Genomic DNA, 22,184 nt, shown 5'->3' on the forward strand with positions numbered 1-22,184 from the left:
TATACAAGTTATTCTAATATACAGAGTTAAACCACACTATTCTACTTTGAAGTTTTTAAATTATGTGCTTGCCCCAGAAACCTTTATTTCAGACTACATAAACAAGGTTATGTGTAGTTGATACTGCTATTTCCAATTAAGGTAGACACATGGCATTTTAGGACTGACACGCTGGCAACCAGCTTTTACCAGCTTTTATCTATGCCAGGCATGCCTCTATGGCTATTCACCTACAGAATACAATGTTCGCTGAAATTAATGCCTTAATAGGATTTTTAAAATTTTAACCTGCTCTGAGAATACACAGAAAAGACAACTCCATAAGAGAATCCAAAAAGATATAGAGGAGGAAAGTAAGAAATGAGTTGCTTCAGGCTGAGGAAACCACTGAAGTTATTTTTACAGAGCATTATAAAACAGGGTTATAATGACCATTTAAGTGAGAAAAGGAAAGGTGTGCCAGGTACTGTTGCATGTCAAAGATAAATCATTTTTTTCTTATTCATTGTTACAGATTGCCACATTTCTAAAATTATGAATTTAGGGTGGGGCATGGTGGCTCACACCTATAATCTCAGCACTTCGGGAGGCCAAGGCAGGCAGATCACTTGAGGCCAAAAGTTTGAGACCAGCCAGGCCAACATGGCAAAACCCAGTCTCTACTAAAAATACAAAAATTAGCAGGGTGTGGTAGCACACGCCTCAGGTGGCTGAGGCATGAGAATGGCTTGAACCCAGGAAGCCAAGGTTGCAGTGACCCAAGATCGCGCCACTGCACTCCAGCATGGGCAACACAGTGAGATTTTGTCTCAAAAAAAATAAAATTAATATTAAAAAATAAAATAAAAGTATAATTTGAAACCAACAAACTTGATTCCTAAAATGAACAGTCTATGGGTAAGAATAGGGAAATGCCTTAGGATATCATGGTACTTACTTTAAAAATGTGGTCTCTAAAATAAGATACAGAACTGAAAATGGTTAAGTTTTGGTGGGGCTTGTAAGCCATGTTCCTGGTCAAGATGATCTGACTGAGGTTCTCCCAAAGCCCTCAAAACTCAGTTCTGATTCTCTTTGTAATACAAGGTTATTACAACTCTTTCCAGGAGGGAATCTACTGCATACCAATAACTTGCTAATAGCTAACAAATCCTAACGATCTTCACTCAAAAAAGAGGCTTCTTTTTTGAAGTTTACCAGCCGGTCTCTTCTAAAAATTTCTTTAACAAAAAAAAAAAAAAAAAAAAGCAAGACAAAACACACTGTATACTGAAGACGTTAAAAATCTTAGTTCCAGCTCTTCTTTTTGGCTCCAGATTTCTATCTGTGTACATGAATATCTGATATCCCTCAGGTACCTCCAAATCAATTTACTCCCAAATGACTTATCTCCATTCAGAGCCTTTTCACCTCCTAAACCCAAAACCGGCTGCTACTTTATTTATCCCCTACTTTTTAACATAGTAAAGTGGTCTGAGCCCGTAAATGGGGAATCTCTTCCCACATCAAGTCAGTTAATAAATCTCTTTAAGATCTCTAGGATACATTCATTACCTTGCCCCCATCCATCCTATGAGCAACCATTTGTCTTACAGCTCTTGCTCATCTTTCTTCCTGCAGCTGTATCCTACCTAGTCTTCCAACTCTTTATTTCTATCATACTTTATAAAAGTATAGGTATGCAACTGACTAGAAATTTTTAAAAACTGGTCCTAGTTTGCATCTAATCTATGTACACAAAATGATCAGAATATGAGTCAACTTAATTTCCAAGGTATTTCTATCTAGTAAGCAATTTGCATTCATATTAGAGTGAGACTGATATGTACACAAATAACTAATACAAGGTGAAGATGATACATAGTTTATAAAGGGGGATACTGCAAAAATTTGCACTGTAGAATATCCTTTTAAAACGTAACCTTTTTTTTTTTTTTTTTTGAGACAATCTCACTCTGTCGCCCAGGCTGGAGTGCAGTGGCGCAATCTCAGCTCACTGCAACCTCGACCTCCCCAGTTCAAGTGACTCATGTCTCCGCCTCCAGAGTAGCTGGGATTACCGACACACGTCAGCATGCTCGGCTAAATTTTATATGTATGTATGCATTTATTTATTAGATGAGGTTTCGCTCTTGTTGCCCAGGCTGAGGGCAATGGCTCGATCTCGGCTCACTTTAACCTCCGCCTCCCAAGTCAAGCGATTTCTCCTGCCTCAGCCTCCCAAGTAGCTGGGATTACAGACACCCGTCACCATGCTGGCTAATTTTTTATATTTTTAGTAGAGACGGGGTGTCATCATGTTGGCCAAGCAAGTCTCAAACTGCTGAACTCAGGCGATCCACCCACCTTGGCCTCCCAAAGTGCTGAGATTACAGGCATGAGCCACTGCGCCCAGCCAAACAACCTTTTTTTAAATGTGACAATACAGTGACTGCTACATAAAGCTGCCTTTGAAGACCAAATATCTGTAATGCCCTTAAGTTGTTATAAGGTAGCACCAGAAATCGCTTTTTAATTAGAAATGACTTCTGTAGTTAAAAATATACTAGAAGAGGCCGGGCGCAGTGGCTCACACCTGTAATCCCAGCTCTCAGGGAGGCAGAGGCGGGAGGACAGCTTGAGCTCAGGAGTTCGAGACCTGCCTGGGTAATATAGCAAGACCCCATTCTCCACAAAAAGGAAAAAAAAAAAAAAAAAAAAGACAAAAATATACTAGAAGAGAGAAAACTGTAACACGGGGAACCTGGAATCACCTTAACTCCTCAGTTTCAAAGAGAGAGAATGGTGCTACTGCACATATATGAGCAGCCATGTACTTTTCAAACACGTATTTTGCAAGTATTGAAGTATTTCGGCCGCTTTTACTAATTCACACTTGAAGGCATGCTATAGAACTCAGTGCAGAAATAGTATCAAAAAGAAAAACAAAATTGGGCAGGCAGAGAGAAATAGAGAAAGCATTATTAAGTGGCCAGATAAATAAATTAGGAGGTTGCCTCATATCAGAAACTATTATCTAGGAAATTGGTAAAGTACAAGCTGATGAGAAGTAGAAAGAGAAAAGAACAGGGAAAGGATGATTTTTTTCTACAAGTGAGAAAAAATAGAAAACAAAATAAACAGCAATGACCATCCTCTGCCAAAAGGAACAGTGATGTTACACTCAGGTGAAACTGAGTTGTACTGTCAATGATTGAAACGAAAAGGAAGATTTAAATCAAAGAAAATAAACTGGCTTGCAGTTTCCTCAATCATAATCCAATCTACTGCTAACCATAAAAAGCCAAGCAAAATCTGACTATATGAATTTGATGTATAAAGAACCAACAGTTACATCGGAGGAAGAAATACACAGTGTAACTAATACTAAAAAAGAATGTTCTTCTTTTCTTAAGACAACCAGAATAGTGTGCTAATATTTTTGGGTATCTGCCTGGTGGTTTATCCAAAAACAGTATGTATTAAGAATTGCTTCAGTGAGGCCGGGCGCGGTGGCTCAAGCCTGTAATCCCAGCACTTTGGGAGGCCGAGACGGGCGGATCACGAGGTCAGGAGATCAAGACCATCCTGGCTAACATGGTGAAACCCCGTCTCTACTAAAAATACAAAAAACTAGCCGGGCGAGGTGGCGGGCGCCTGTAGTCCCAGCTACTCGGGAGGCTGAGGCAGGAGAATAGCGTGAACCCGGAGGCGGAGCTTGCAGTGAGCTGAGATCCGGCCACTGCACTCCAGCCCGAGCAACAGAGCGAGACTCCGTCTCAAAAAAAAAAAAGAATTGCTTCAGTGAAGCATTTTAAATGTTAAATATGGTAGCAACGAAAAATGATATTAATTTGTGGATTTGGCCCTAAACTTAGTGATGTTGCTGTTGCTGTTACTCCAGTAAGAAAACCATTAAATAAAAAGTACAGGCCAGGCGTGGTGGCTCACGCCTGTAATCGCAGCACTTTGGGGGGCCAATCAGTACTTTGGGAGGCCAAGGCCTGAGATCACCTGAGATCAGGAGTTCAAGACCAGCCTGACCAATACGATGAAACCCCGTCTCTACTAAAAATACAAAAATCAGCTGGCTGTGGTGGCATGCTCCTGTAATCCCAGCTACTCAGGAGGCTGAGAGAGGAAAATCGCTTGAACCCAGGAGGCAGAGGTTGCAGTAAGCCGAGATCGTACCATTGCACTCCAGCCTGGGCAACAAGAGTGAACTCCGTCTCAAAAAAAAAAAAGTACCAAAAAAGTACCAAAAAATAACAATTAGGCCTCACCATTTTTACATCCCAACCAATTCCTATGAAGTCTATGAAGATTCTACAAATGCAGCTTCCATGATAAGCCAACACTACGCAGATCCTTTCTTGAAGAATTTCTTTCCCTTCCTGGTCCCATGTTCTAAGCCAAATCTCAGGATAAACACCAAATCTTACAGTTTTATAACTACCACCAATTATTCCAAGTTGTTGGGGGTGGGGACAGGATAGGACTTTTCTAATCCCCTAAGAAAACTGAGTCATATGAGTGAGATGCCTTCCTCCACTCTTTCTCTCAAATCAAACCACTCAAGATTAAAATTTTCAAAATGCCAGCTGAAAGAGGTGAGAGCTATTGAGCATCATAAAGGAAATAGGGCAGAGCAAGTACGGAGAAATAATAGCAACTTTCTTTTGTCTTTAAGAGATGGTGCAGGTGTGTGTGTGTGTGTGTGTGTGTGTATGTCTCACTATGCTGCCCATAGACTACAGGCGCCCCACCACGCCCGGCTAAATTTTTTTTTTTTTTTCCAGTAGAGACAGGGTTTCTCCATATTGGCCAGGCTGTTCACGAACTCCTGACCTCAGGTGACCCACCCGCCTCGGCCTCTCAAAGTGCTGGGATTACAGACGTGAGCCACTGCGTCCAGCCCATAATATTTTAATTATATGAAACAAATGATCTGTGCATTCTACATGAATAAAATAATAAAAGACAGGAGGCATTTCAGATTTCAAAAGTGGTTTCTAAAAGGAGGTACATATAGATGATCATGTCTTCATGTATTCCTTCTGCCTAAATATCTTGGCATCAAAAAAATTACAATAAAATTCCTGAGTTTATACAGGGTAGAAGATCAAATGAGACACCTGGAAATGAAGTAGTTCCTAAAGAAGAGTATGGTACCAAGACAGTGGAACTGCTACTTCACTCAGAAGTTTCATGTAGAGTATAATAAGATGGGAAACATACTGAATGAATTGGTGAACTGAGCCATCTGGAAAAAACAACTGCAGTGTCTGTATAGAAAAAAATTCTGTTAAGTGATGATGAATAAAACCAGCTTTTTTTGTTTTCTTCAAATTTTCCAGCCTGTTCTATAAGTAGGCATTTTCTCATTTTATAGCCTCTTCCATTTTATTTATCTACTCATTTAACAAACACCAACACCCGGTAAAATGGCAAGCTAACACACAAGTCTCATTTGAGTTCAACCCATTTCCTTTGAGACATTTACTGTTTTCATAATTCTCATCTTCCCATTCCGTTCACATTAACTCCTTCAATCAGCACTTACCATATCCAAATACCAAATTATAAAAGGGGACTTATATTGGCATCTCAGCCAATGATCTACAGGTTTCCATAAAAAAGGCACCCTCTTTAGTTACCTACCTTTAAAATCCCAAGAGTTCTAAGTTGACATATTTTAGGAATATTTAAATATGTAAACATTAGGGAAATTTCCTATATAAGCTTCATTAAATAGATGTATAGGCATTAACTGACTGAAGAATAAGGGTGTCATTGTATCTTACTCTTCACATGAAGGAAATAATTTTAATAGTCTGCCAGGATGTGAAAATTAGGGGCATTATATAAAACTATTTGTCAACAGTAATATCCTTTTGTTGAAGTTATGGTAGCACACTGCTTCAAATATATACTGAAAATAAGTAACTGTCAATAATATCATTAAAGGATAATGAAATAAAAATCCTGAATTAGGCTGGACATGGTGGCTTGCACCTGTAATCCCAGCACTTTGGGAGGCTGAGACGGGTGGATCACCTGAGGTCAGAGGTTCGAGACCAGCCTGACCAGTATGATGAAATCCCATCTCTATTAAAAATACAAAAATTAGCTGGGCATGGTGGTGCCTGCCGGTAGTACCAGCTACTCGGGAGGCTGAGACTGGAGAATTGCTTGAATCTGGGAGGCGGAGGTTGCAGTGAGCCGAGATCACACCACAGTACTCCAGCCTGGGCAACAGAGTGAGACTCCGTCTCAAAAACAAAACAAAAACAAAAACAAAAACAAACCCTGAATTAACTGTATGGCATTAACTAGGCAACCAAACCCACCTTGGGGGGGATATTAGCTGAAGCAGAGAAGAAAAACAAAATACCTGTCACCCTGAAATGGACTCTGGTTCAGATAATATTAAACTAGTTCACAAATTAAGAATTGGTATCTCTACTGCTCACTAAACACATAAAATCTTTATTGGTCAATTTAATGTAAAAATAACGCCATATGAGTATAAAGTTTGCTGAGCATTAGCTTTGCATTTCTGAGGATGGGCAGAGGGACAAAAATATAAGGATTAAGTTCTAAGAGAGGAAAATTTATTTCTCCAACAGTATCTCTGCTGGCCCCAAATTATGGTTGTTTTACATGATAGATAACTAAGACTAAACAAGGGCTGAAACAATTCATTTGTAAGACATAAATTCTAGAAGATAACATCAGAAAAACTCTCCTAGACATTTGGCAAAGAGTTCATGACCAAGAATCCAAAAGCAACAAAAACAAAGGTAAGTAGATGGGACCTAATTAAACTAAAGAGCTTCTGCACGAAAAAGAAATAATCAGCAGAGTAATCAGATAACCAATAGAGTGGGAGAAAATGTTCGCAAACTAGGCATCCGACAAAGGACTAATATCCAGAATCTACAAGGAACTCAAACAAATCAGAAAGAAAAAAAAATAATAATAATCCCATCAAAAAGTGGGCAAAGGACATGAATTGAGAATTCTCAAAAGAAGATATACAAATGGCCAACAAACATAGGAAAAAATGCTCAACAGCCCTAATGATCAGGGAAATGCAAATCAAAACCACAATGCAATACCACCTTACTCCTGCAAGAATGGCCATGATTTAAAAACCAAAAATAACAGATGTTGGCGTGGATGTGGTGAAAAGGGAACACTTTTACACTGCTGGTGGGAATGTAAACTAGTACAACCACTATGGAAAACAGTGTGGCGGTTCCTTAAAGAACTAAAAGCAGAACTACCATTTGACCCAGCAATCCCACTACTGGATATCTATCCAGAGGAAAAGAAGTCATTATATAAAGAAGACACTTGCACACACGTTTATAGCAGCACAATTTGCAATTGCAAAAATATGGAACCAGCCTAAATACCCATCAACCACTGAGGGGATAAAGAAAATGTGGTATATACACCATGGAATACTACTCAGCCAAAAAGGAAGGAAATAATGGCATTCGCACAATCTGGATGAAGTTGGAGACCATTATTCTAAGTGAAGTAACTCAGGAATGGAAAACCAAACATCACATGTTCTCACTTAGAAGTGGGAGCTAAACTATGACAATGCAAAGGTGTGGAATGAGATAATGGACTTTGGGGACTCAGGGGGAAGAGGGGCAAGAGGGTGAGGGATAAAAGACTGCACATTGGGTACAGTACACACTGCTCAGGTGATGGGTGCACCAAAGTCACAGAAATCACCACTAAAGAACTTTACCATGCAACCAAACACCACCTGTTCCCCCAAAACTAGTGATATGAAAATAAAAACAAACACACACATATATTCATCTTTATATCAATCATGTGGGTGGCTATAATTATTCTAGTTCTTCAAACACAGAGAAAATCAAGAGTCAGAAATCTTACCCAAGGTCACAAAGATATGTGGCAGGGTCAAAGTTTTGAAAACCAAGTTTGTTTGCTCTGAGAACTGTTTACACAGCACCAACACAGAATTTCAGAGACACATTTTGTGAGAAAGTTATCACCAGTGACAGAAACAAAACAGGAGGCCCTACAATTTATTTCATGTGTGGGTGAAAAAAAAGGAATCTATTATGAAAATACGCTGTATGTTTACCATTCAAAAAGTATTATACATACTTGGGCAGAGGGAAAGGAAATGGGGTAGAGAAGATCTGATCTGTAACGGACAGATTGTTCACACCACTCCCCATACCAAAATATCCTTTTTACCCAACCTGTCCCTCCACTGGATAACAACTACTTACAGATTTGAACACTGCTCAAAGACTGGGCATAACTGGTCTAAGAGCAACCACATCTCCTTTGATAAGAAATCAATTAGGAATGGCCATGTGGCCTATTTCTGGGCAGTAAGATGCAAGGTGAAGTATTTTTGAAGAGATCAATAGGCAACCAGGATCTTTCTCCTACATGAAATGATCATCATCGTTTACTATGCACTTACATGCCAGCATTACACTAAGCACCTAAGCCACTGCTCTATAACATCTTTTTATATGAGATATGAAAACGGATGCATTTCACTTTGATTGCACCTGGCAACCATCTTATATGAAAGAGAGCAACCAGCCTTTAGAAAAAGCCAATACAAAACTGAGAAGAAAATGAATCCCTGATGAAACCTTGTTATCAGTTGAATCAACCAATCCTGAAGGCTAGACTTCACATATGAGCATATTTTTAATTATTTTAACAAATTTGAGTTGGAGTTCCTGAGGTTACAGCCTAAAAAGCATCTATAGCAACACATTGTGCTAGAAAACAGCTTAATGTTGTGAAAAAATCATCAGAGGTTCCACATTTATCCAGATGAAGGTGAAGTATTAGAAAAATGAAAAACCACCTAAAGGGGGATATCATTCCTTCTATTCCTACCTTCACTTATTCTGAATGCTAAGCACTTTAGTAATAAACTAAAATACCTCTTCCTCTTTGACTAAAAATGTTCATGCCCAAATTCTTCTTAAAATAGATAAGGAATACTAGAGAGAGGGCTGAAAAAGTCAATGTCGGGATGAGATAAAAATCAAACGAAACCTTCACACTCTAGGGATGAGAAATATCATGGACTCGTTAAAAGTCCCCCCAAAAGAAGGCTGCCCTCACTTAAGGCAATTGTGCTAAAAACACCATGACTTGACTTTTTAGACTTTCTACCTGGACAAATAAAAGTGGTATGCAGGAATGTTCCCACCAAGCATAAGTAGAACACTTTCAATCAGCCATGAAACACTGTTTCCTTTGATTAAAGGAGATTTTAAATATCGCCACCTTCATTTAAATGGAATTTTGCATATTTAGAATTACTTAAGGTATCACCGTACTGATACATGGATAGTCACACTCCATAATTTGGGACACATCTGATTGCTTTTCCCTTCAAATGTATTTCCTAAGCAACATTTACCAAACTGCTACCAAAAACACTTGTGCAACATAATAAGCATGTTGTAACAACATTGTGAAATACTTAAGTGTTTATTCTGTACTATAAGACATTTTAAGAGTCTCTGATAGCTAATAGAAACTGCAAAAAAATGTGAGACAGCTTTATAAACTTATTTTCCAGTTCATATCCACTGATGTCCGACAGTATGGTGTCAAAAATGCTACTACTCTAAGCTTGAGGAAAAGTGGTAACTTCCAGGCATCCCTCTTTCTCCACACTACTTGCACTTACCCTGGAACCTATTCCTAGACTGCACTTACCTTCAACCACTGTGTGATCTAAATTCTTCGCAATCTACTGTTTTTAGTGTTTTTGGTTGTATCTCCCTCTCTCTTTCACATCACCAGCATTGTCTTTTAACTCATGTAAGGTAAAAACAGTACTTGCATAGTTTTCTACTTTAAAAATCTAGAACAATTAGACACTCTTGAGTACAGTTTTTTTTATTTTTAACCTTCAGTAGTTCCTGATTAGTGAGCTGAAATTATAATCTACTTGAATGTCATTCTTTATCTCCCCAACCACCCCTCCATTAGAATCAAGATAGTCTGCAATGGAGATTCAGAATACAACCACCATTATAAACAATAATCATAAATTCACAAAAACTTAAACTTTTTCCTAGAACTGCTACTCCTTTCAAAATGTAATTCCTCTGTTGGGCAGGAAAGCACTATTTTCAGAAAAAGCCCAGCAACACCTAAATTGATGGTTCAGATAGCACAAAAAACTCAGTGAAAAATGAAAAACTGGAGAAATATCAAATTTCCATGGATAGTAAGTTAATCAACAACATATCATCTTTCCCCAACAATGTTTATGCTCACAAACCAACAGTCCAAACCCCTTACAGAGAACATTCTTTTTTCTAATTTAAATATAAGATGTGCTTTTGCTGGTAGAAGCACTGAGACCCATGGAAACAGATAGTCAATGATTGGGTCACAGATAAACATCCATTCAGAACCATTCAGCTGGTTCTGAACTCTACAGTGGCAAATCATTTCTAGAGGAGTTATTTACATATCCAAACAGATTGAAACCTTCACCTTTTTCTGATTACAGATCTTAGTTAAAACTATTTTTTTAAAAGTATAATTGTATAATGTTACCATGGAAGTCTTAGCATAACTACTTTGTACCTTGAAACTTTACTTCACAGTTGATAAACAGTTCTGTCACCTGAATTTTCAAATTTTCTTTTAAAGTGCCAATATAAATTCCAACATTTCTCAATGCTCTGATATTTAAGAACAACAAAAACAAAAAAAAACCCACAAAATTAAATACTGTATCTTGAAAAAACCCAACAACCTACCTTTAAACTAGACTCATAGTCTGTATTCACTTTGAACATAAGCCCAAGTCGTAAATGAATTTCCTTGGCTCGACAAAAGCTGGGATCAACATAAAGCACCTCCTGAAATGCTTTAATTGCCCTGAAAGAATATAGACATAAGACATCTTAACTTTTTAACACGTGCATGAATTCTTGCTTGGTAGTACATTGAAACTTCTGTTTTATGCAATATTGTTTTAAAGGACATGTCGGTTTTATAAAAATGATGTGAATAACTACTAAAAAAGTAAAATTGAAAAGGGGCATATGGACCTTTTTATAATTAAATGTATATAATCTAATTTGATATAAAGGGGAAGGAAGATCAGTTGAATTTACTCCAAATTATTCAAACAGACAGTATTTCATGGTTTAATCAAATTATCAGTATAAATAACTGATTTCACTGTTTCTGAAATTTCCTAGGGGAAGACAGGGCGGGGCAGACAGGAAAGTTTTTAAGGATATGGATTAATCTTGTTTCTAGTCTACTCTGTAAAAATAAGTCTTCTTTCTAAAATTTCACATTTTTGTCTTTCATATTTAGGCATACAACCACCTGTACCTTATCTTTTATACTATGTGAGGTTAAGAGACAGTCTTCATATTTTCCAAACTGATATCCAATAGTACCTGCACCATTTGTAGAAATGACCATCCTTACTCCAAAACTCTATGTTGCTACTTTGTCCTAAATCAAATATCCATATTTCTGTAGGTCTACTTCTCTATTCCATTCCACTTTTCTTTATCTATCAGTTTCATCTTTGCCCCAAATTCACAGTGTATCTTTTATAAAAGGTTTTGATTACTAATAGAACAAGTTCAGGGATTGGGGAAAGAAACACTTTTCAGTGAATACATTTTTATATTGTTTAATTTGACCATGTGAATGTATTACCGACTCAAAAATAAATATTAAAATAATGACAAAGAAAAATGTCTACTTTGAATTTTGAATGTTATATCAGATATAACAGTATATTCAGTATCATTTTAGGTTCTTCTACATGATTTAAAGCTTCTTCCAAGCACAAGCTAATATATTCTTTGCAAAACTTTTAATCAATAATCTCTAGCCCTACAGACCTTAAAGTGGCTATTTAGAATCTTAGATGCTTTCAAAACAAAAACAATCTTTTGTATAAAATAGATCAAAACATCATAGCCACAAAATAGAGCAAAATAATACTTCATGTCTTTAGTAACTTTACTTTGATGGATTCATACATTATTTACTTCCAAAAAATATGTGAATGGTTATGTACATGTTTACTATAAAATTAAGAGTCCTAAAAGGTTGTGTTTATTGCAGATGGCAGTGAGGGGTGGAACACGGGTCTGGCATCAGACACCTTTACCCTGATTATGACAGTACTTAACTTTCTTCTGAAGGGGAGCTGGGTATCCATCTGTTAAGTGGATTTTTTTTAAGTAGGTGGGGTATGTGTGTGTTTTATTATCTGATGTATATAGATGACAGGCAAAAACTGGTAAATCACCATTCTCATTTAAAGGCAGCTTCCTACTTATCTCAATCAATGTACACTTAGGGGTTGGGGCAAGTCACATGTTTGGAAAAGGCATCAAAAGGTTAGGACGAGAACAACTGCAGCAATAAATGGTGCCAATTAAAACATATGGTGTGACTGGGAAAGGGTATACAAAGGCTTTTAGAAGCTTCTGGGGTGACAGCAGTATTTTATTTCTTGACCCAGGTGGTGATTACATGAATGTTTATTTTATAACAACATGTTAAGATATACACTGATGACTTATGCATTTTTCCATAGGTGTGTTATATTTTATAATAATAAAATTATGGATAATGCTTCTTAACCTTACCTTATGATATGACCAGAAAACTCTCTAATGGAATGGGTCAGAACTAAACAATGTCCACACATGCCAATAAAAAACCCAGGCAGGCCTGAGTCAAAGATATGAAAGAAAAAGAATGCAAGTGGAAAAGAAGAAAGAAATAATAAAGAATTCAGGAAAGGAAAAAGGTATAACAAAGGGTGAGCAAGAGAAGGAGAAGGAACACAGTACAAAAACAGCCCCTCAGGTGCAATATTTCCTACTCTCAGTTTCTATTTCTAGCGCTAAACATAGTATTTGTGGATGTGTCTTACTCCATCGGTGCCTTTAGCACAGACATCTTTTCCACTTAGTTCACAATGTCACACAGGTGCAAAGAAACATGAGTTTAACAGGTTCTCTATGTCTGCTAACAAACTGGGGTTAAAAAAACACACACTATAATCTATAAGCAAAAACACATGTTCCAAATAACAGTCGTCTGGGTCTACGTTTACTCTTTAGGGACTATTAAGTGCCCAGGACAAGGTGCAACCTATAAATATAAAATCAAAGTTCTCCTCGTTGACCTTTCAAAGTTTATCTCTAATCGAAAACCTTATAGACCCAATCTTCTGCTTCTGTATCTCATTACTAGATTACTGAACTAGTCTCCTTAAGGACTTTCCTTGCTCTGCTCTGGCTTATACATATTCCCTCAAACATGTGGCTCCTGTGATTGTGTAACAATTATGATACTATAAATAAAATCTCCATGTTGCACTCAAGATGTGTGAGCAGTGCCTATTCAACTCCATTTCCTCTTATGCCCTATTATTGCTCCTCCTTAGATATGAACTGGCTTATCTCAGCAATTCTTAAATACTGGTTCTCTTGACTTCACTGCTTTTCCTTACTAATTCTCCTGATCTATAATATTTTGATTCTTCTGCTCCCCTCTAAACCCACTACTATGGTCAAGACACACTACCCAAACCGGTCAACAACGATTTTTGCTTAGGGTAAAGCAGCAGTTAGGTCCACTTTACAATGAAATCATTTCATTCACTACCTATCAGTGTGCTGTCTCCAGTTTTTCCAAGTGTATTCCTTGAGGCCTGTATTTCTCTTCTATGTTTAATATCCTCAAATAATACAGCAAAGGGTTCAAATGTAATAGATGTTTACTGGTACCATCACGTTTACAGTTAATTGATGGGACTTCTTTACTGATCAGTTCTTCTCATCTAATACAAAACACATTATTCGAACATGTAAATTCATTTCCTTTTCTACACTTTTACCCATGCTCCTCTCCTCTGTGCATCTTCAGGTTTCTCCATCCCAAGAAAACCAAATAAGTAAATAAATAAGAAATAAAAATACTGCGGGAGGGGGAGAAGGAAGTCGAAGGGAAGGTGGATTTGGAGTTAAGAGTTTAGAGTTAGAGTTGAGGGAGTGGGGGAGTAGAGAAAATAAGTAACACTCAGACTACATTCTAATTTTGGTCATCAGCTTACCGCATTCATATTTCACCAAAATGCAGGTGGCCAGAACATGATCTCTATGGCACAAACTAGACTAAATCATCAACACATTCAATTTATGCTAACCTCAGAATTCTGACGGAGAATTTTAGAACATGAGAAATAGCTACCAGAAACCATAAATACTTTTATGATACAATCCCTGGAAAGGTTTACAGTTTTCAAATCCTTAAAGCATATTCTCTAATGAAACAAAAGAAATGCACATTGCTCTGCATGGTATCATTGGTATTTTTCTTAAAATCTGAAAAATACAGTTTTATATCATCAAAATAATTTCTATAGATTTTCAGTTTCAAGGTCTTTTTCATTTAATGTTTGCCACTGTCAACCATTTTAAAAAGAAAATGATATAAAGCTAAAACCTCAATAACACTACTTACAAAAAACATACACGTGCTGAATATATTTCACAACGGTCATTTTTAATAAGATTTCTACAAAGTCATTTTTTAAAGCCTCCTCTGAAACTACAGTAAAAATAATAGTATTAATATTCTTAGCACAGTTCCAGTACATTTGGAAAGACACATAATAAAACTTTAAGTTGGCTGGGCATGGTGGCTCACACCCGTAATCCCAGCACTTTGGGAAGCAGAGGTGGGTGGATCGCAAGGTCAAGAAATCAAGACCATCCTGGCCAACATGGTAAAACCCCATCTCTACTAAAAATACAAAAATTAGCTGGGTGTGGTGGCGCGTGCCTGTAGTCCCAGCTACTCGGGAGGTTGAGGCGGAAGAATAGCTTGAACCCAGGAGGCAGAGGTTGCAGTGAGCTGTGACTTCACCACTGAATGCAGCCTGGTGATAGAGTGAGACTCCGTCTCTAATTAATTAATTAATTAATTAAAACTTTAAGTTCTCTGAGGCTAAAAAGCTGAACCGGAGATTTCTCACAGAGATGTATGAAGGGATAAATCAACTAAAACCACAAATTTTCATACTATCGAAAGAATATTTTAGCTCTAATTTAGTTATAACACGTACATACACAACACAGATATACATATATATTAGGAAATTTAGAAGTTGTCTCTAAATAATTAGAAACATTTGATGAAGCAAGAGACAGGTAAGATTTTAAAAGGTTGAGATGGAAGAAGGCAGAAGTCACACAGGTAAAAAAAAAAAAAAAGAAGCTTCAGATGTTTTCAGGGAAACGTTAATACAGTGTGACTGGCACAAAGAATATATTAATATTTAGGGGACCAGTAGGCTAGAAGAATTATTTGAGGTTCAATCAGAAATGACCTTAAATGTGAGGCTAAATTAGAAATATCATACCCTGGATTATTCACACTGACACAGTTGCTAATATATCACCTGTCCTGGTTCTTTTCCCCTCTCTAGCCACTCTTCATCACTTCAGGAGTGGGATTATTTTCTTTCCCCTACCCTATTGCAAGATTTATGTTTTTATCCACAATTTCCCATAAGCCTAATTAATCAAAGCCCTTCCAAAATTTATCTGGCAATCTATGTATCACTGTTTAAGTGTAACTTTATCAGAACTGTCTTAAATCTGCTACTTATTTCCCAAAATGGAAGTATATATAATAAACTCAAAACATGTTAACATCAACTGCTTAATTTCAATGGAAATATAACAGCATGTTTGTATCATAATAGCTCAAAAATACAACTAGATGTTTGCCAGGCTCCATGCTAGACAAGCCTCAGAATCAATGGTATCACCATGCATTAGGTCTATGTTGCATTATTCTTTCATTCCATCAAAAAGCTGTAAGAACATCATTAAAACCACTATTCTTTTTCCTTCCTGAACCCAAAGCAGTGGCTATACAGGAGAGCAGAAATTCCTACACCCCTAAGACTTGTGACTAGTACAGTGCTATGAAAATGAATCCTACAGAAACTTTACACCAGGCTCCGTGGCTCACACCTATAATCCCAGCACTTTGGGAGGCCAAGGCAGGAGGATTGCTTGAGCCCAGGGGTTCGAGACCAGTCTGGGCAACACAATGAGACCTCATCTCTACAAAAAATACAAAAAAATTAGCCAGGCATAGTGGCTCAAGCCTGTAGTCCAAGCTACTCAGGAGGCTGAGGTAGAAGAATCACTAGAACCCCGGGAGGTTGAGACTTCAGTGGGCCGTGATTGTGCCACTACACTCCAGCCTGGGTAACAGATTGAGACTCTCAGAAAAAAAGGAAAGAAAAGAAAGAAAAGAGAAAAGAAGAGAAGAGAAAGGAAAAAAGAAAACTTTAGTAATTTGTTAATATTTCTGTCTTTCTGAATTCATTTCTACCTCATTCTCCTAATCCTTTTTGATGTCAAAGTAATAATTATCACATTTCCTTATTAAGCCTGTCAATTATATTTGGGGGCTTAATTTCCAAAATCCTATGCCTCTAGCACAGTATCTCTTACATTTGCTGCCATAAGACCATTCTGATATTGATCAATAGGAAGAAGGAAAAAGGTTACAGGACAGAGATAGTTAATAAAGATTCTTAGGAAGATATATTGAGAGAGATGGCTATAAGCTGTATTAGGAAGAATGGTTTCTATTGTACTGACTTTATTTTTTCCCCCAACTATCTTTTTTTAGTCTAACTTTTCCTTGCTTTGTATTTCACTTACTCTCACCCTAGGATATAGGTTTCCTTCCAAAGGCAAGAAGCTCAGTTCAAGGTATCCCCGAGCAATTAGCCACCTTAATGAATAAGAACAAGTGAACGCAGGGGCTTGCATGCACGCACATGTAAAGGAATGGCTTTTTAGAGACTGGTTTCTAGCACTCTGCTGCATATATTTTACACTCTGCTTCTATGTCTTCCTTTATCCTTCTCGACATCTTTTAAGTTTGGTCCCAGATTACTGAGTAAAAGTAGCTGTTACCGTAAATCCAGTGAGGATGGAACGGTTGCATGGGCTCCTCTGTCTAAGAAGAGGCTGCAACTGATACTGGAAAAACTGACCAAATAATTGTACTATCTAGAGGCTAACCAATAAAATCAACTCTGAAAGAAAAAATAGGTAGCATAACATGACAATAGGTTAACAATAACACTATAGTTAATAAAATTGCTCTCAATAATATTTTAAGTCACCAAGACACACGTTGGTCACACACACTATCATAAAATGCTTAACCTCATCAAATGCCAACAGACACAATTAGCAAATATCACATTTTACTTAAATTATAAATGTACCAGAGATATAACACTCTGAAACATCATAGGCAGATTCTTCATACTGACAATACAAAACAAAAACCCATACTCATCCCTAGAAACATTTCTCAATAAATCCCAAAGAACCTGATATGTGACAAAAAATTCCTGATCCCAGTAATCAGCAAGTATCTACAAATAAAACATAAACACAGTTTTAACCTAAATAAGCTCCAATTAAGGCTGTACTCTAAAACTATCACCAAGCACCTACTCCATACTTTCTAATTTTATAGCTGTTAAAGAAATAGCAAGTTAAAGCAAAAATGTGAGGCACAATTCGTGAAAGAACATTTGATTAGCAAGAGAAAAACACAGCCAGAGTGAATTAATAAGATAGGGTGTGAGATGTATCATTTTAGGAAGCAGCTATAAGAATTGAAACTCAAGACATGAGAAAATGATGGTAACCAGGACAGGATCAACAGAGCAGGGGGCAATTATTAATACAGACATTGCATTGTCCTTGTATCATTCGGTTTCATTTCCTAGGTCAACTGAAAAATATAGAAATCATATGTAGATAAGGAATCACAACTACAAGCTTGCTAACTTAACATGGCCATATGCTTATTAAAGCAATCAACATTTGAACTATTGACAGGTTCACCTCACTACTCATTTTATGTTCTTAACCCCAGTACATAGAAAGGCTTACAAATTGCCACAGGTATGCAAAAACTGGCTGGTATGAGGTAGAACTGAAGAGTTCCTCCCCTCAGGTTTCACCTAAATTATTTCTAGTTGGCCATAAAGATTTTATCAATGTGCTCAAGTGAACAATGATAAATACTGATTAAATAATAACCACCTATCAATCTTAAAACCTGGGGACAGAGTACAATAAAATATTTGATTGGAGAATATGGGCATAAACTTGCTTCTGCCACTCAACAGTTACGTAATACTGACTGACTGACACACACACCCCTGCTTTCTCCATCTACAAAATTAAGGGGGGAAAACTAAATTATCTCTAAGACCACTTCTAATTCTAAAAGTTTAGAATTCTGAATTCTATAAGTAGGCTATTAAAGAAACGGAAAGATTTTAAAAGTCTTAATCTATTTTTGGTTTTAAATACAATACACTGAACATGAAGTTTAGGAGGCTTTATTTAGGATAGTTTAAGAAAGAATAAAATTACAAAGTTTCTTCATAAAAATCAATTATACCTTTGTAAGATTTACAAAGAAAACCAGTGATCTAAATCATTATAATACACTATATACACACAGGTATTCTCTAACAAAGCAGTGCTTCCACACATGATCAAAAGTCAACAAGACCAAAAGCTAAGAGGGAAGAAAAAAGATACTAGGAAAAACCATCCATATATAAAGTCTCCTCTTTAGGGAAACCATATAAAATCATTGTCAATGCATATGTAAACGTTCTGTAATAAGTATTCAGGGTGCCCAACAGATATATGACAGAGTTGTAACATTTTGCCAAACACTCAATCATCTTCCTTTGGACTCCCACAGAATTCACCCGGGAGCTTAAAATTCTGGAGCACAGAAGGGACTCTGAAAAGGTCAGATACGCTAACAATAAAAAATGCCGCCAGGTGTGGTGGTTCACACCTGTAAATCCTAGCATTTTGGGAGGCTGAGGCGGGCAGATCACTTGAGGTCAGGAGTTCGACACCAGCCTGGCCAACATGGTAAAACTCCATCTCTACTAAAAATATAAAAACATTAACCAGGCATGGTGGCGGGCACCTGTAATCCCAGCTACTTGGGAGGCTGAGGCAGGAGAATCGCTTGAACCCGGGAGGTAGAGGTTGCAGTGAGCCAAGATCGTGCCACTACACTCCAGTGACAGAGCAAGACTCTGACCCTCTCCCCACCAAAAAAAAAAAAAAAAAACTACATTGGGTTTACATTTCATAAAATGTGCTGTATCTCATTTGATCATCAAAACTCTATAGAAAAGCCATGTGACTACTATGTAGTTTTGTTTTTTAAACAAATGAGAATGCCGGGCATGGTGGCTCATGCCTGTAAATCTCAGCACTTTGGGAGGCGGAGGTGGGAGCATGCCCTCAGACCAGGAGTTCAAGATCAGACTGGGCAACATAGGCGGAGGCCCCATCTCTACCAATAAAAACAAATTTGCTGGGCATGGTGGCATGTGCCTGTGGTCCCAGCTACTTGGGAGGCTAAGGTGGAAGGATTGCTTGAACACAGTAGATTGAGACTGCAGTGAGCAGCAATCGCACCACTGTACTCCAGCCTGGGCAACAGAGTGAGACCCTGTCTCAAAAAATAAATAAAAGAAAATAAAAATTAAATAAACTAATGAGGAAACAGACCTAGAGAAGTTATTTAACTCTAGATCAAACTAAGTGGCAATGCTGTGACCACAATACCAATCTTTCAGCTAAAACTATATATATATATATATATTTTTTCCCCCATTACCGCATACTATTGTCTGGTAAACAGAAAAACAACAATGGGGCAAAGGCCATAATTTAACAGGGTACTACACTTTACAGTTTAGAAAATTTTACATATTGTTACTATTACATTTAATCTTCAACTCTGAAGTGGTACTATTCTAGAGAACTAAGAGTTTATGAGTTGGTGCCTAGTTACTGGATATTGGAAAGTGCTATCTGGTACGTGGCAGGGAGAAGCGGTCAATCTTGTCTAGAAATCTGAAAACTAGCCATCATCGACCATTTACCCACATATCTTGACTTCTGAGATCATAGTGATTTGCCAGTTCAAATAACTTGGGGAACACCAGTCCATAATGAATGACTGAGAAATTCCAAAAAGCTTTCTAATCTAAGCCTTCTTCAACAGAATCTTATACTAGATTCTTTCAGGAAAACATACAACTCTAAAAATCTAAGGTGAGTCAATACCCTTCAAGGAACAATCTAATCATTTCAAGAGATTACTGAAAAGTGTAGGTTTAATGACAGCAAATTTTGTATTTATTACACACACACACACAAAAATCAAGCACAAACAAAACAAGCCATTTACTGAAAACAACTGAATTACCGGCTTTATGTCAACTTACCACTGAAATGCATTATAATGGAAGTAGACCAAACCAAGACCATATAAAAAGCAGCATTCTGTAAAGGAAGGGAAAAAGATTTTTAGGAAAAATACTTGTATCTAACATATATGATGTTATTACTGTAAAATATGGTATCCGAGATGTTTTAAGTCCTAAAACTCTATCATGCATTACAATATATTTACAATATATTTTTAATACCAAAATAACAGTGATCAGATGGTACAAATTCCAATCAACTTAGAGAGGTATTCCAGCCCTGAAATAAGAATATTTACTAGCAGAAATTCTATGGTCAAATCTAAGATTAAAAATCTATTCTTCAGGAATAGGAAAATGCTCAGCTTATGTTATCCTATTCTCTCTTGCTTGTATCTACATTCTTTCTCTGGTTCTTTCTGCTTCTTGAACTGGATTTAATTTTATATTTAGTACTGCCAGGAAGGTGGCTATAATTCAAAGTAAATGCACAATATAAACCTAAAACAAATTTTAGTATTTAAGAAAAATAGTATCATGCCAATCATCACCTAGAGATTAACATCTTATGCTTTAAATATCATTGACTCCTTTTGCAGTAGGAAACAGACATGCGTCAACACTTATCCTGACTAACTTTGACCTCCGAACTCCAAATAGGAACCGGCTATTTATATAATTTATATTTATATAACTCCCTGTTTTTTTCTCTTTCTCTCTCTCTTTTTTTTTTTTTTTAAAGAGACAAGGTCTCACTCTGTCACAACAACGCAATCACAGCTCACTGTAGCCTCAACCTTCTGAGCTCAAGCAATCCTCCCACCTCAGCCTCCCAAGTAGCTGGGACTAAAGGAAATGTGACACCATGCCCAGCTCCTACTCATTTTCAAAAACAGCAAATGTTTGAGTACCTAGTATATGTTTTATCAATAACCAAGCAAATCTATTTTACTAAACCTTCCCTATTAAAAAAGAAGGTAAAGCTTTCATACTGATCTGTGTGAACAAATTTCATCTTCTAAATTCTTGACTCAGATCAGGGGACCTCCCTTGGGAGATCAATCCCCTGTCCTCCTGCTCTTTGCTCCGTGAGAAAGATCCACCTATGACCTCTAGTCCTCAGACCAACCAGCCCAAGGAACATCTCACCAATTTTAAATCGGGTAAGTGGCCCCTTTTTTACTGTCTTCTCCAATCTCTCTCACTATCCCTCAACCTCTTTCTCCTTTCAATCTTGGCGCCACCCTTCAATCTCTCCCTTCTCTTAATTTCAATTCCTTTCATTTTCTGGTAGACAAAGGAGACACGTTTTGTCCGTGGACCCAAAACGCCAGCACCGGTCACGGACTGGGGAAGGAAGCCTTCCCTTGGTGTTTAATCATTGCAGGGACACCTCTCTGATTACTCACCCACGTTTCAGAGGTGTCTGACCACGCTGCAGGGACGCCTGCCTTGGTCCTTCACCCTTAGCGGCAAGCCCCACTTTTCTGGGGGAGGGGCAAGCACCCCGAACCCCTTCTTTCCCTCTCTCTACCCCTTCTCTGCTTTTCTGGGGGGAGGGGCAAGCACCCTGACCCCTTCTCTCCCTGTCCCTACCCCTTCTCTGCTTTTCTGGGGAAGGGGCAAGCACCCCGACCCCTTCTCTCCTTGTTTCTACCCCTTCTCTGCTTTTCTAGGGGAGGAGCAAGAACCCTGACGTCTTATTTTTGCACCCCGACCTCTTATTTTTGCGCCTCAATCCCTTATTTCCGCGCCCTGACCCCTTTCCCGCTTTTCTGGAGGGCAAGAACCCCCGAACTCCTTCTCT

General features: G+C 37.7%; 1 protein-coding gene across 17 annotated transcripts in view; it reads right to left on the reverse strand.

The window, feature by feature from the left end:
- KDM6A (lysine demethylase 6A) overlaps positions 1-22,184 on the reverse strand; it is a 236,129-nt gene that overhangs the window by 79,373 nt on the left and 134,572 nt on the right. For 15 of the 17 annotated variants that reach the window (XM_033201802.1, XM_033201801.1, XM_033201800.1 and 12 more), the window contains exons 5-6: positions 20,396-20,453; positions 10,788-10,908 (exon numbers count right to left, since the gene is read on the reverse strand). In XM_033201802.1, the coding sequence (XP_033057693.1) occupies positions 10,788-10,908; positions 20,396-20,453 (179 nt within the window). The remainder of the gene's footprint in view (positions 1-10,787; positions 10,909-20,395; positions 20,454-22,184) is intronic. The other 2 variants (XM_033201799.1, XM_033201794.1) reach the window with 1 other exon arrangement.

Source organism: Trachypithecus francoisi, unplaced genomic scaffold (genome assembly GCF_009764315.1).
Source record: "Trachypithecus francoisi isolate TF-2019V2 unplaced genomic scaffold, Tfra_2.0 Lachesis_group6, whole genome shotgun sequence".
Classification (NCBI taxonomy): domain Eukaryota; kingdom Metazoa; phylum Chordata; class Mammalia; order Primates; family Cercopithecidae; genus Trachypithecus; species Trachypithecus francoisi.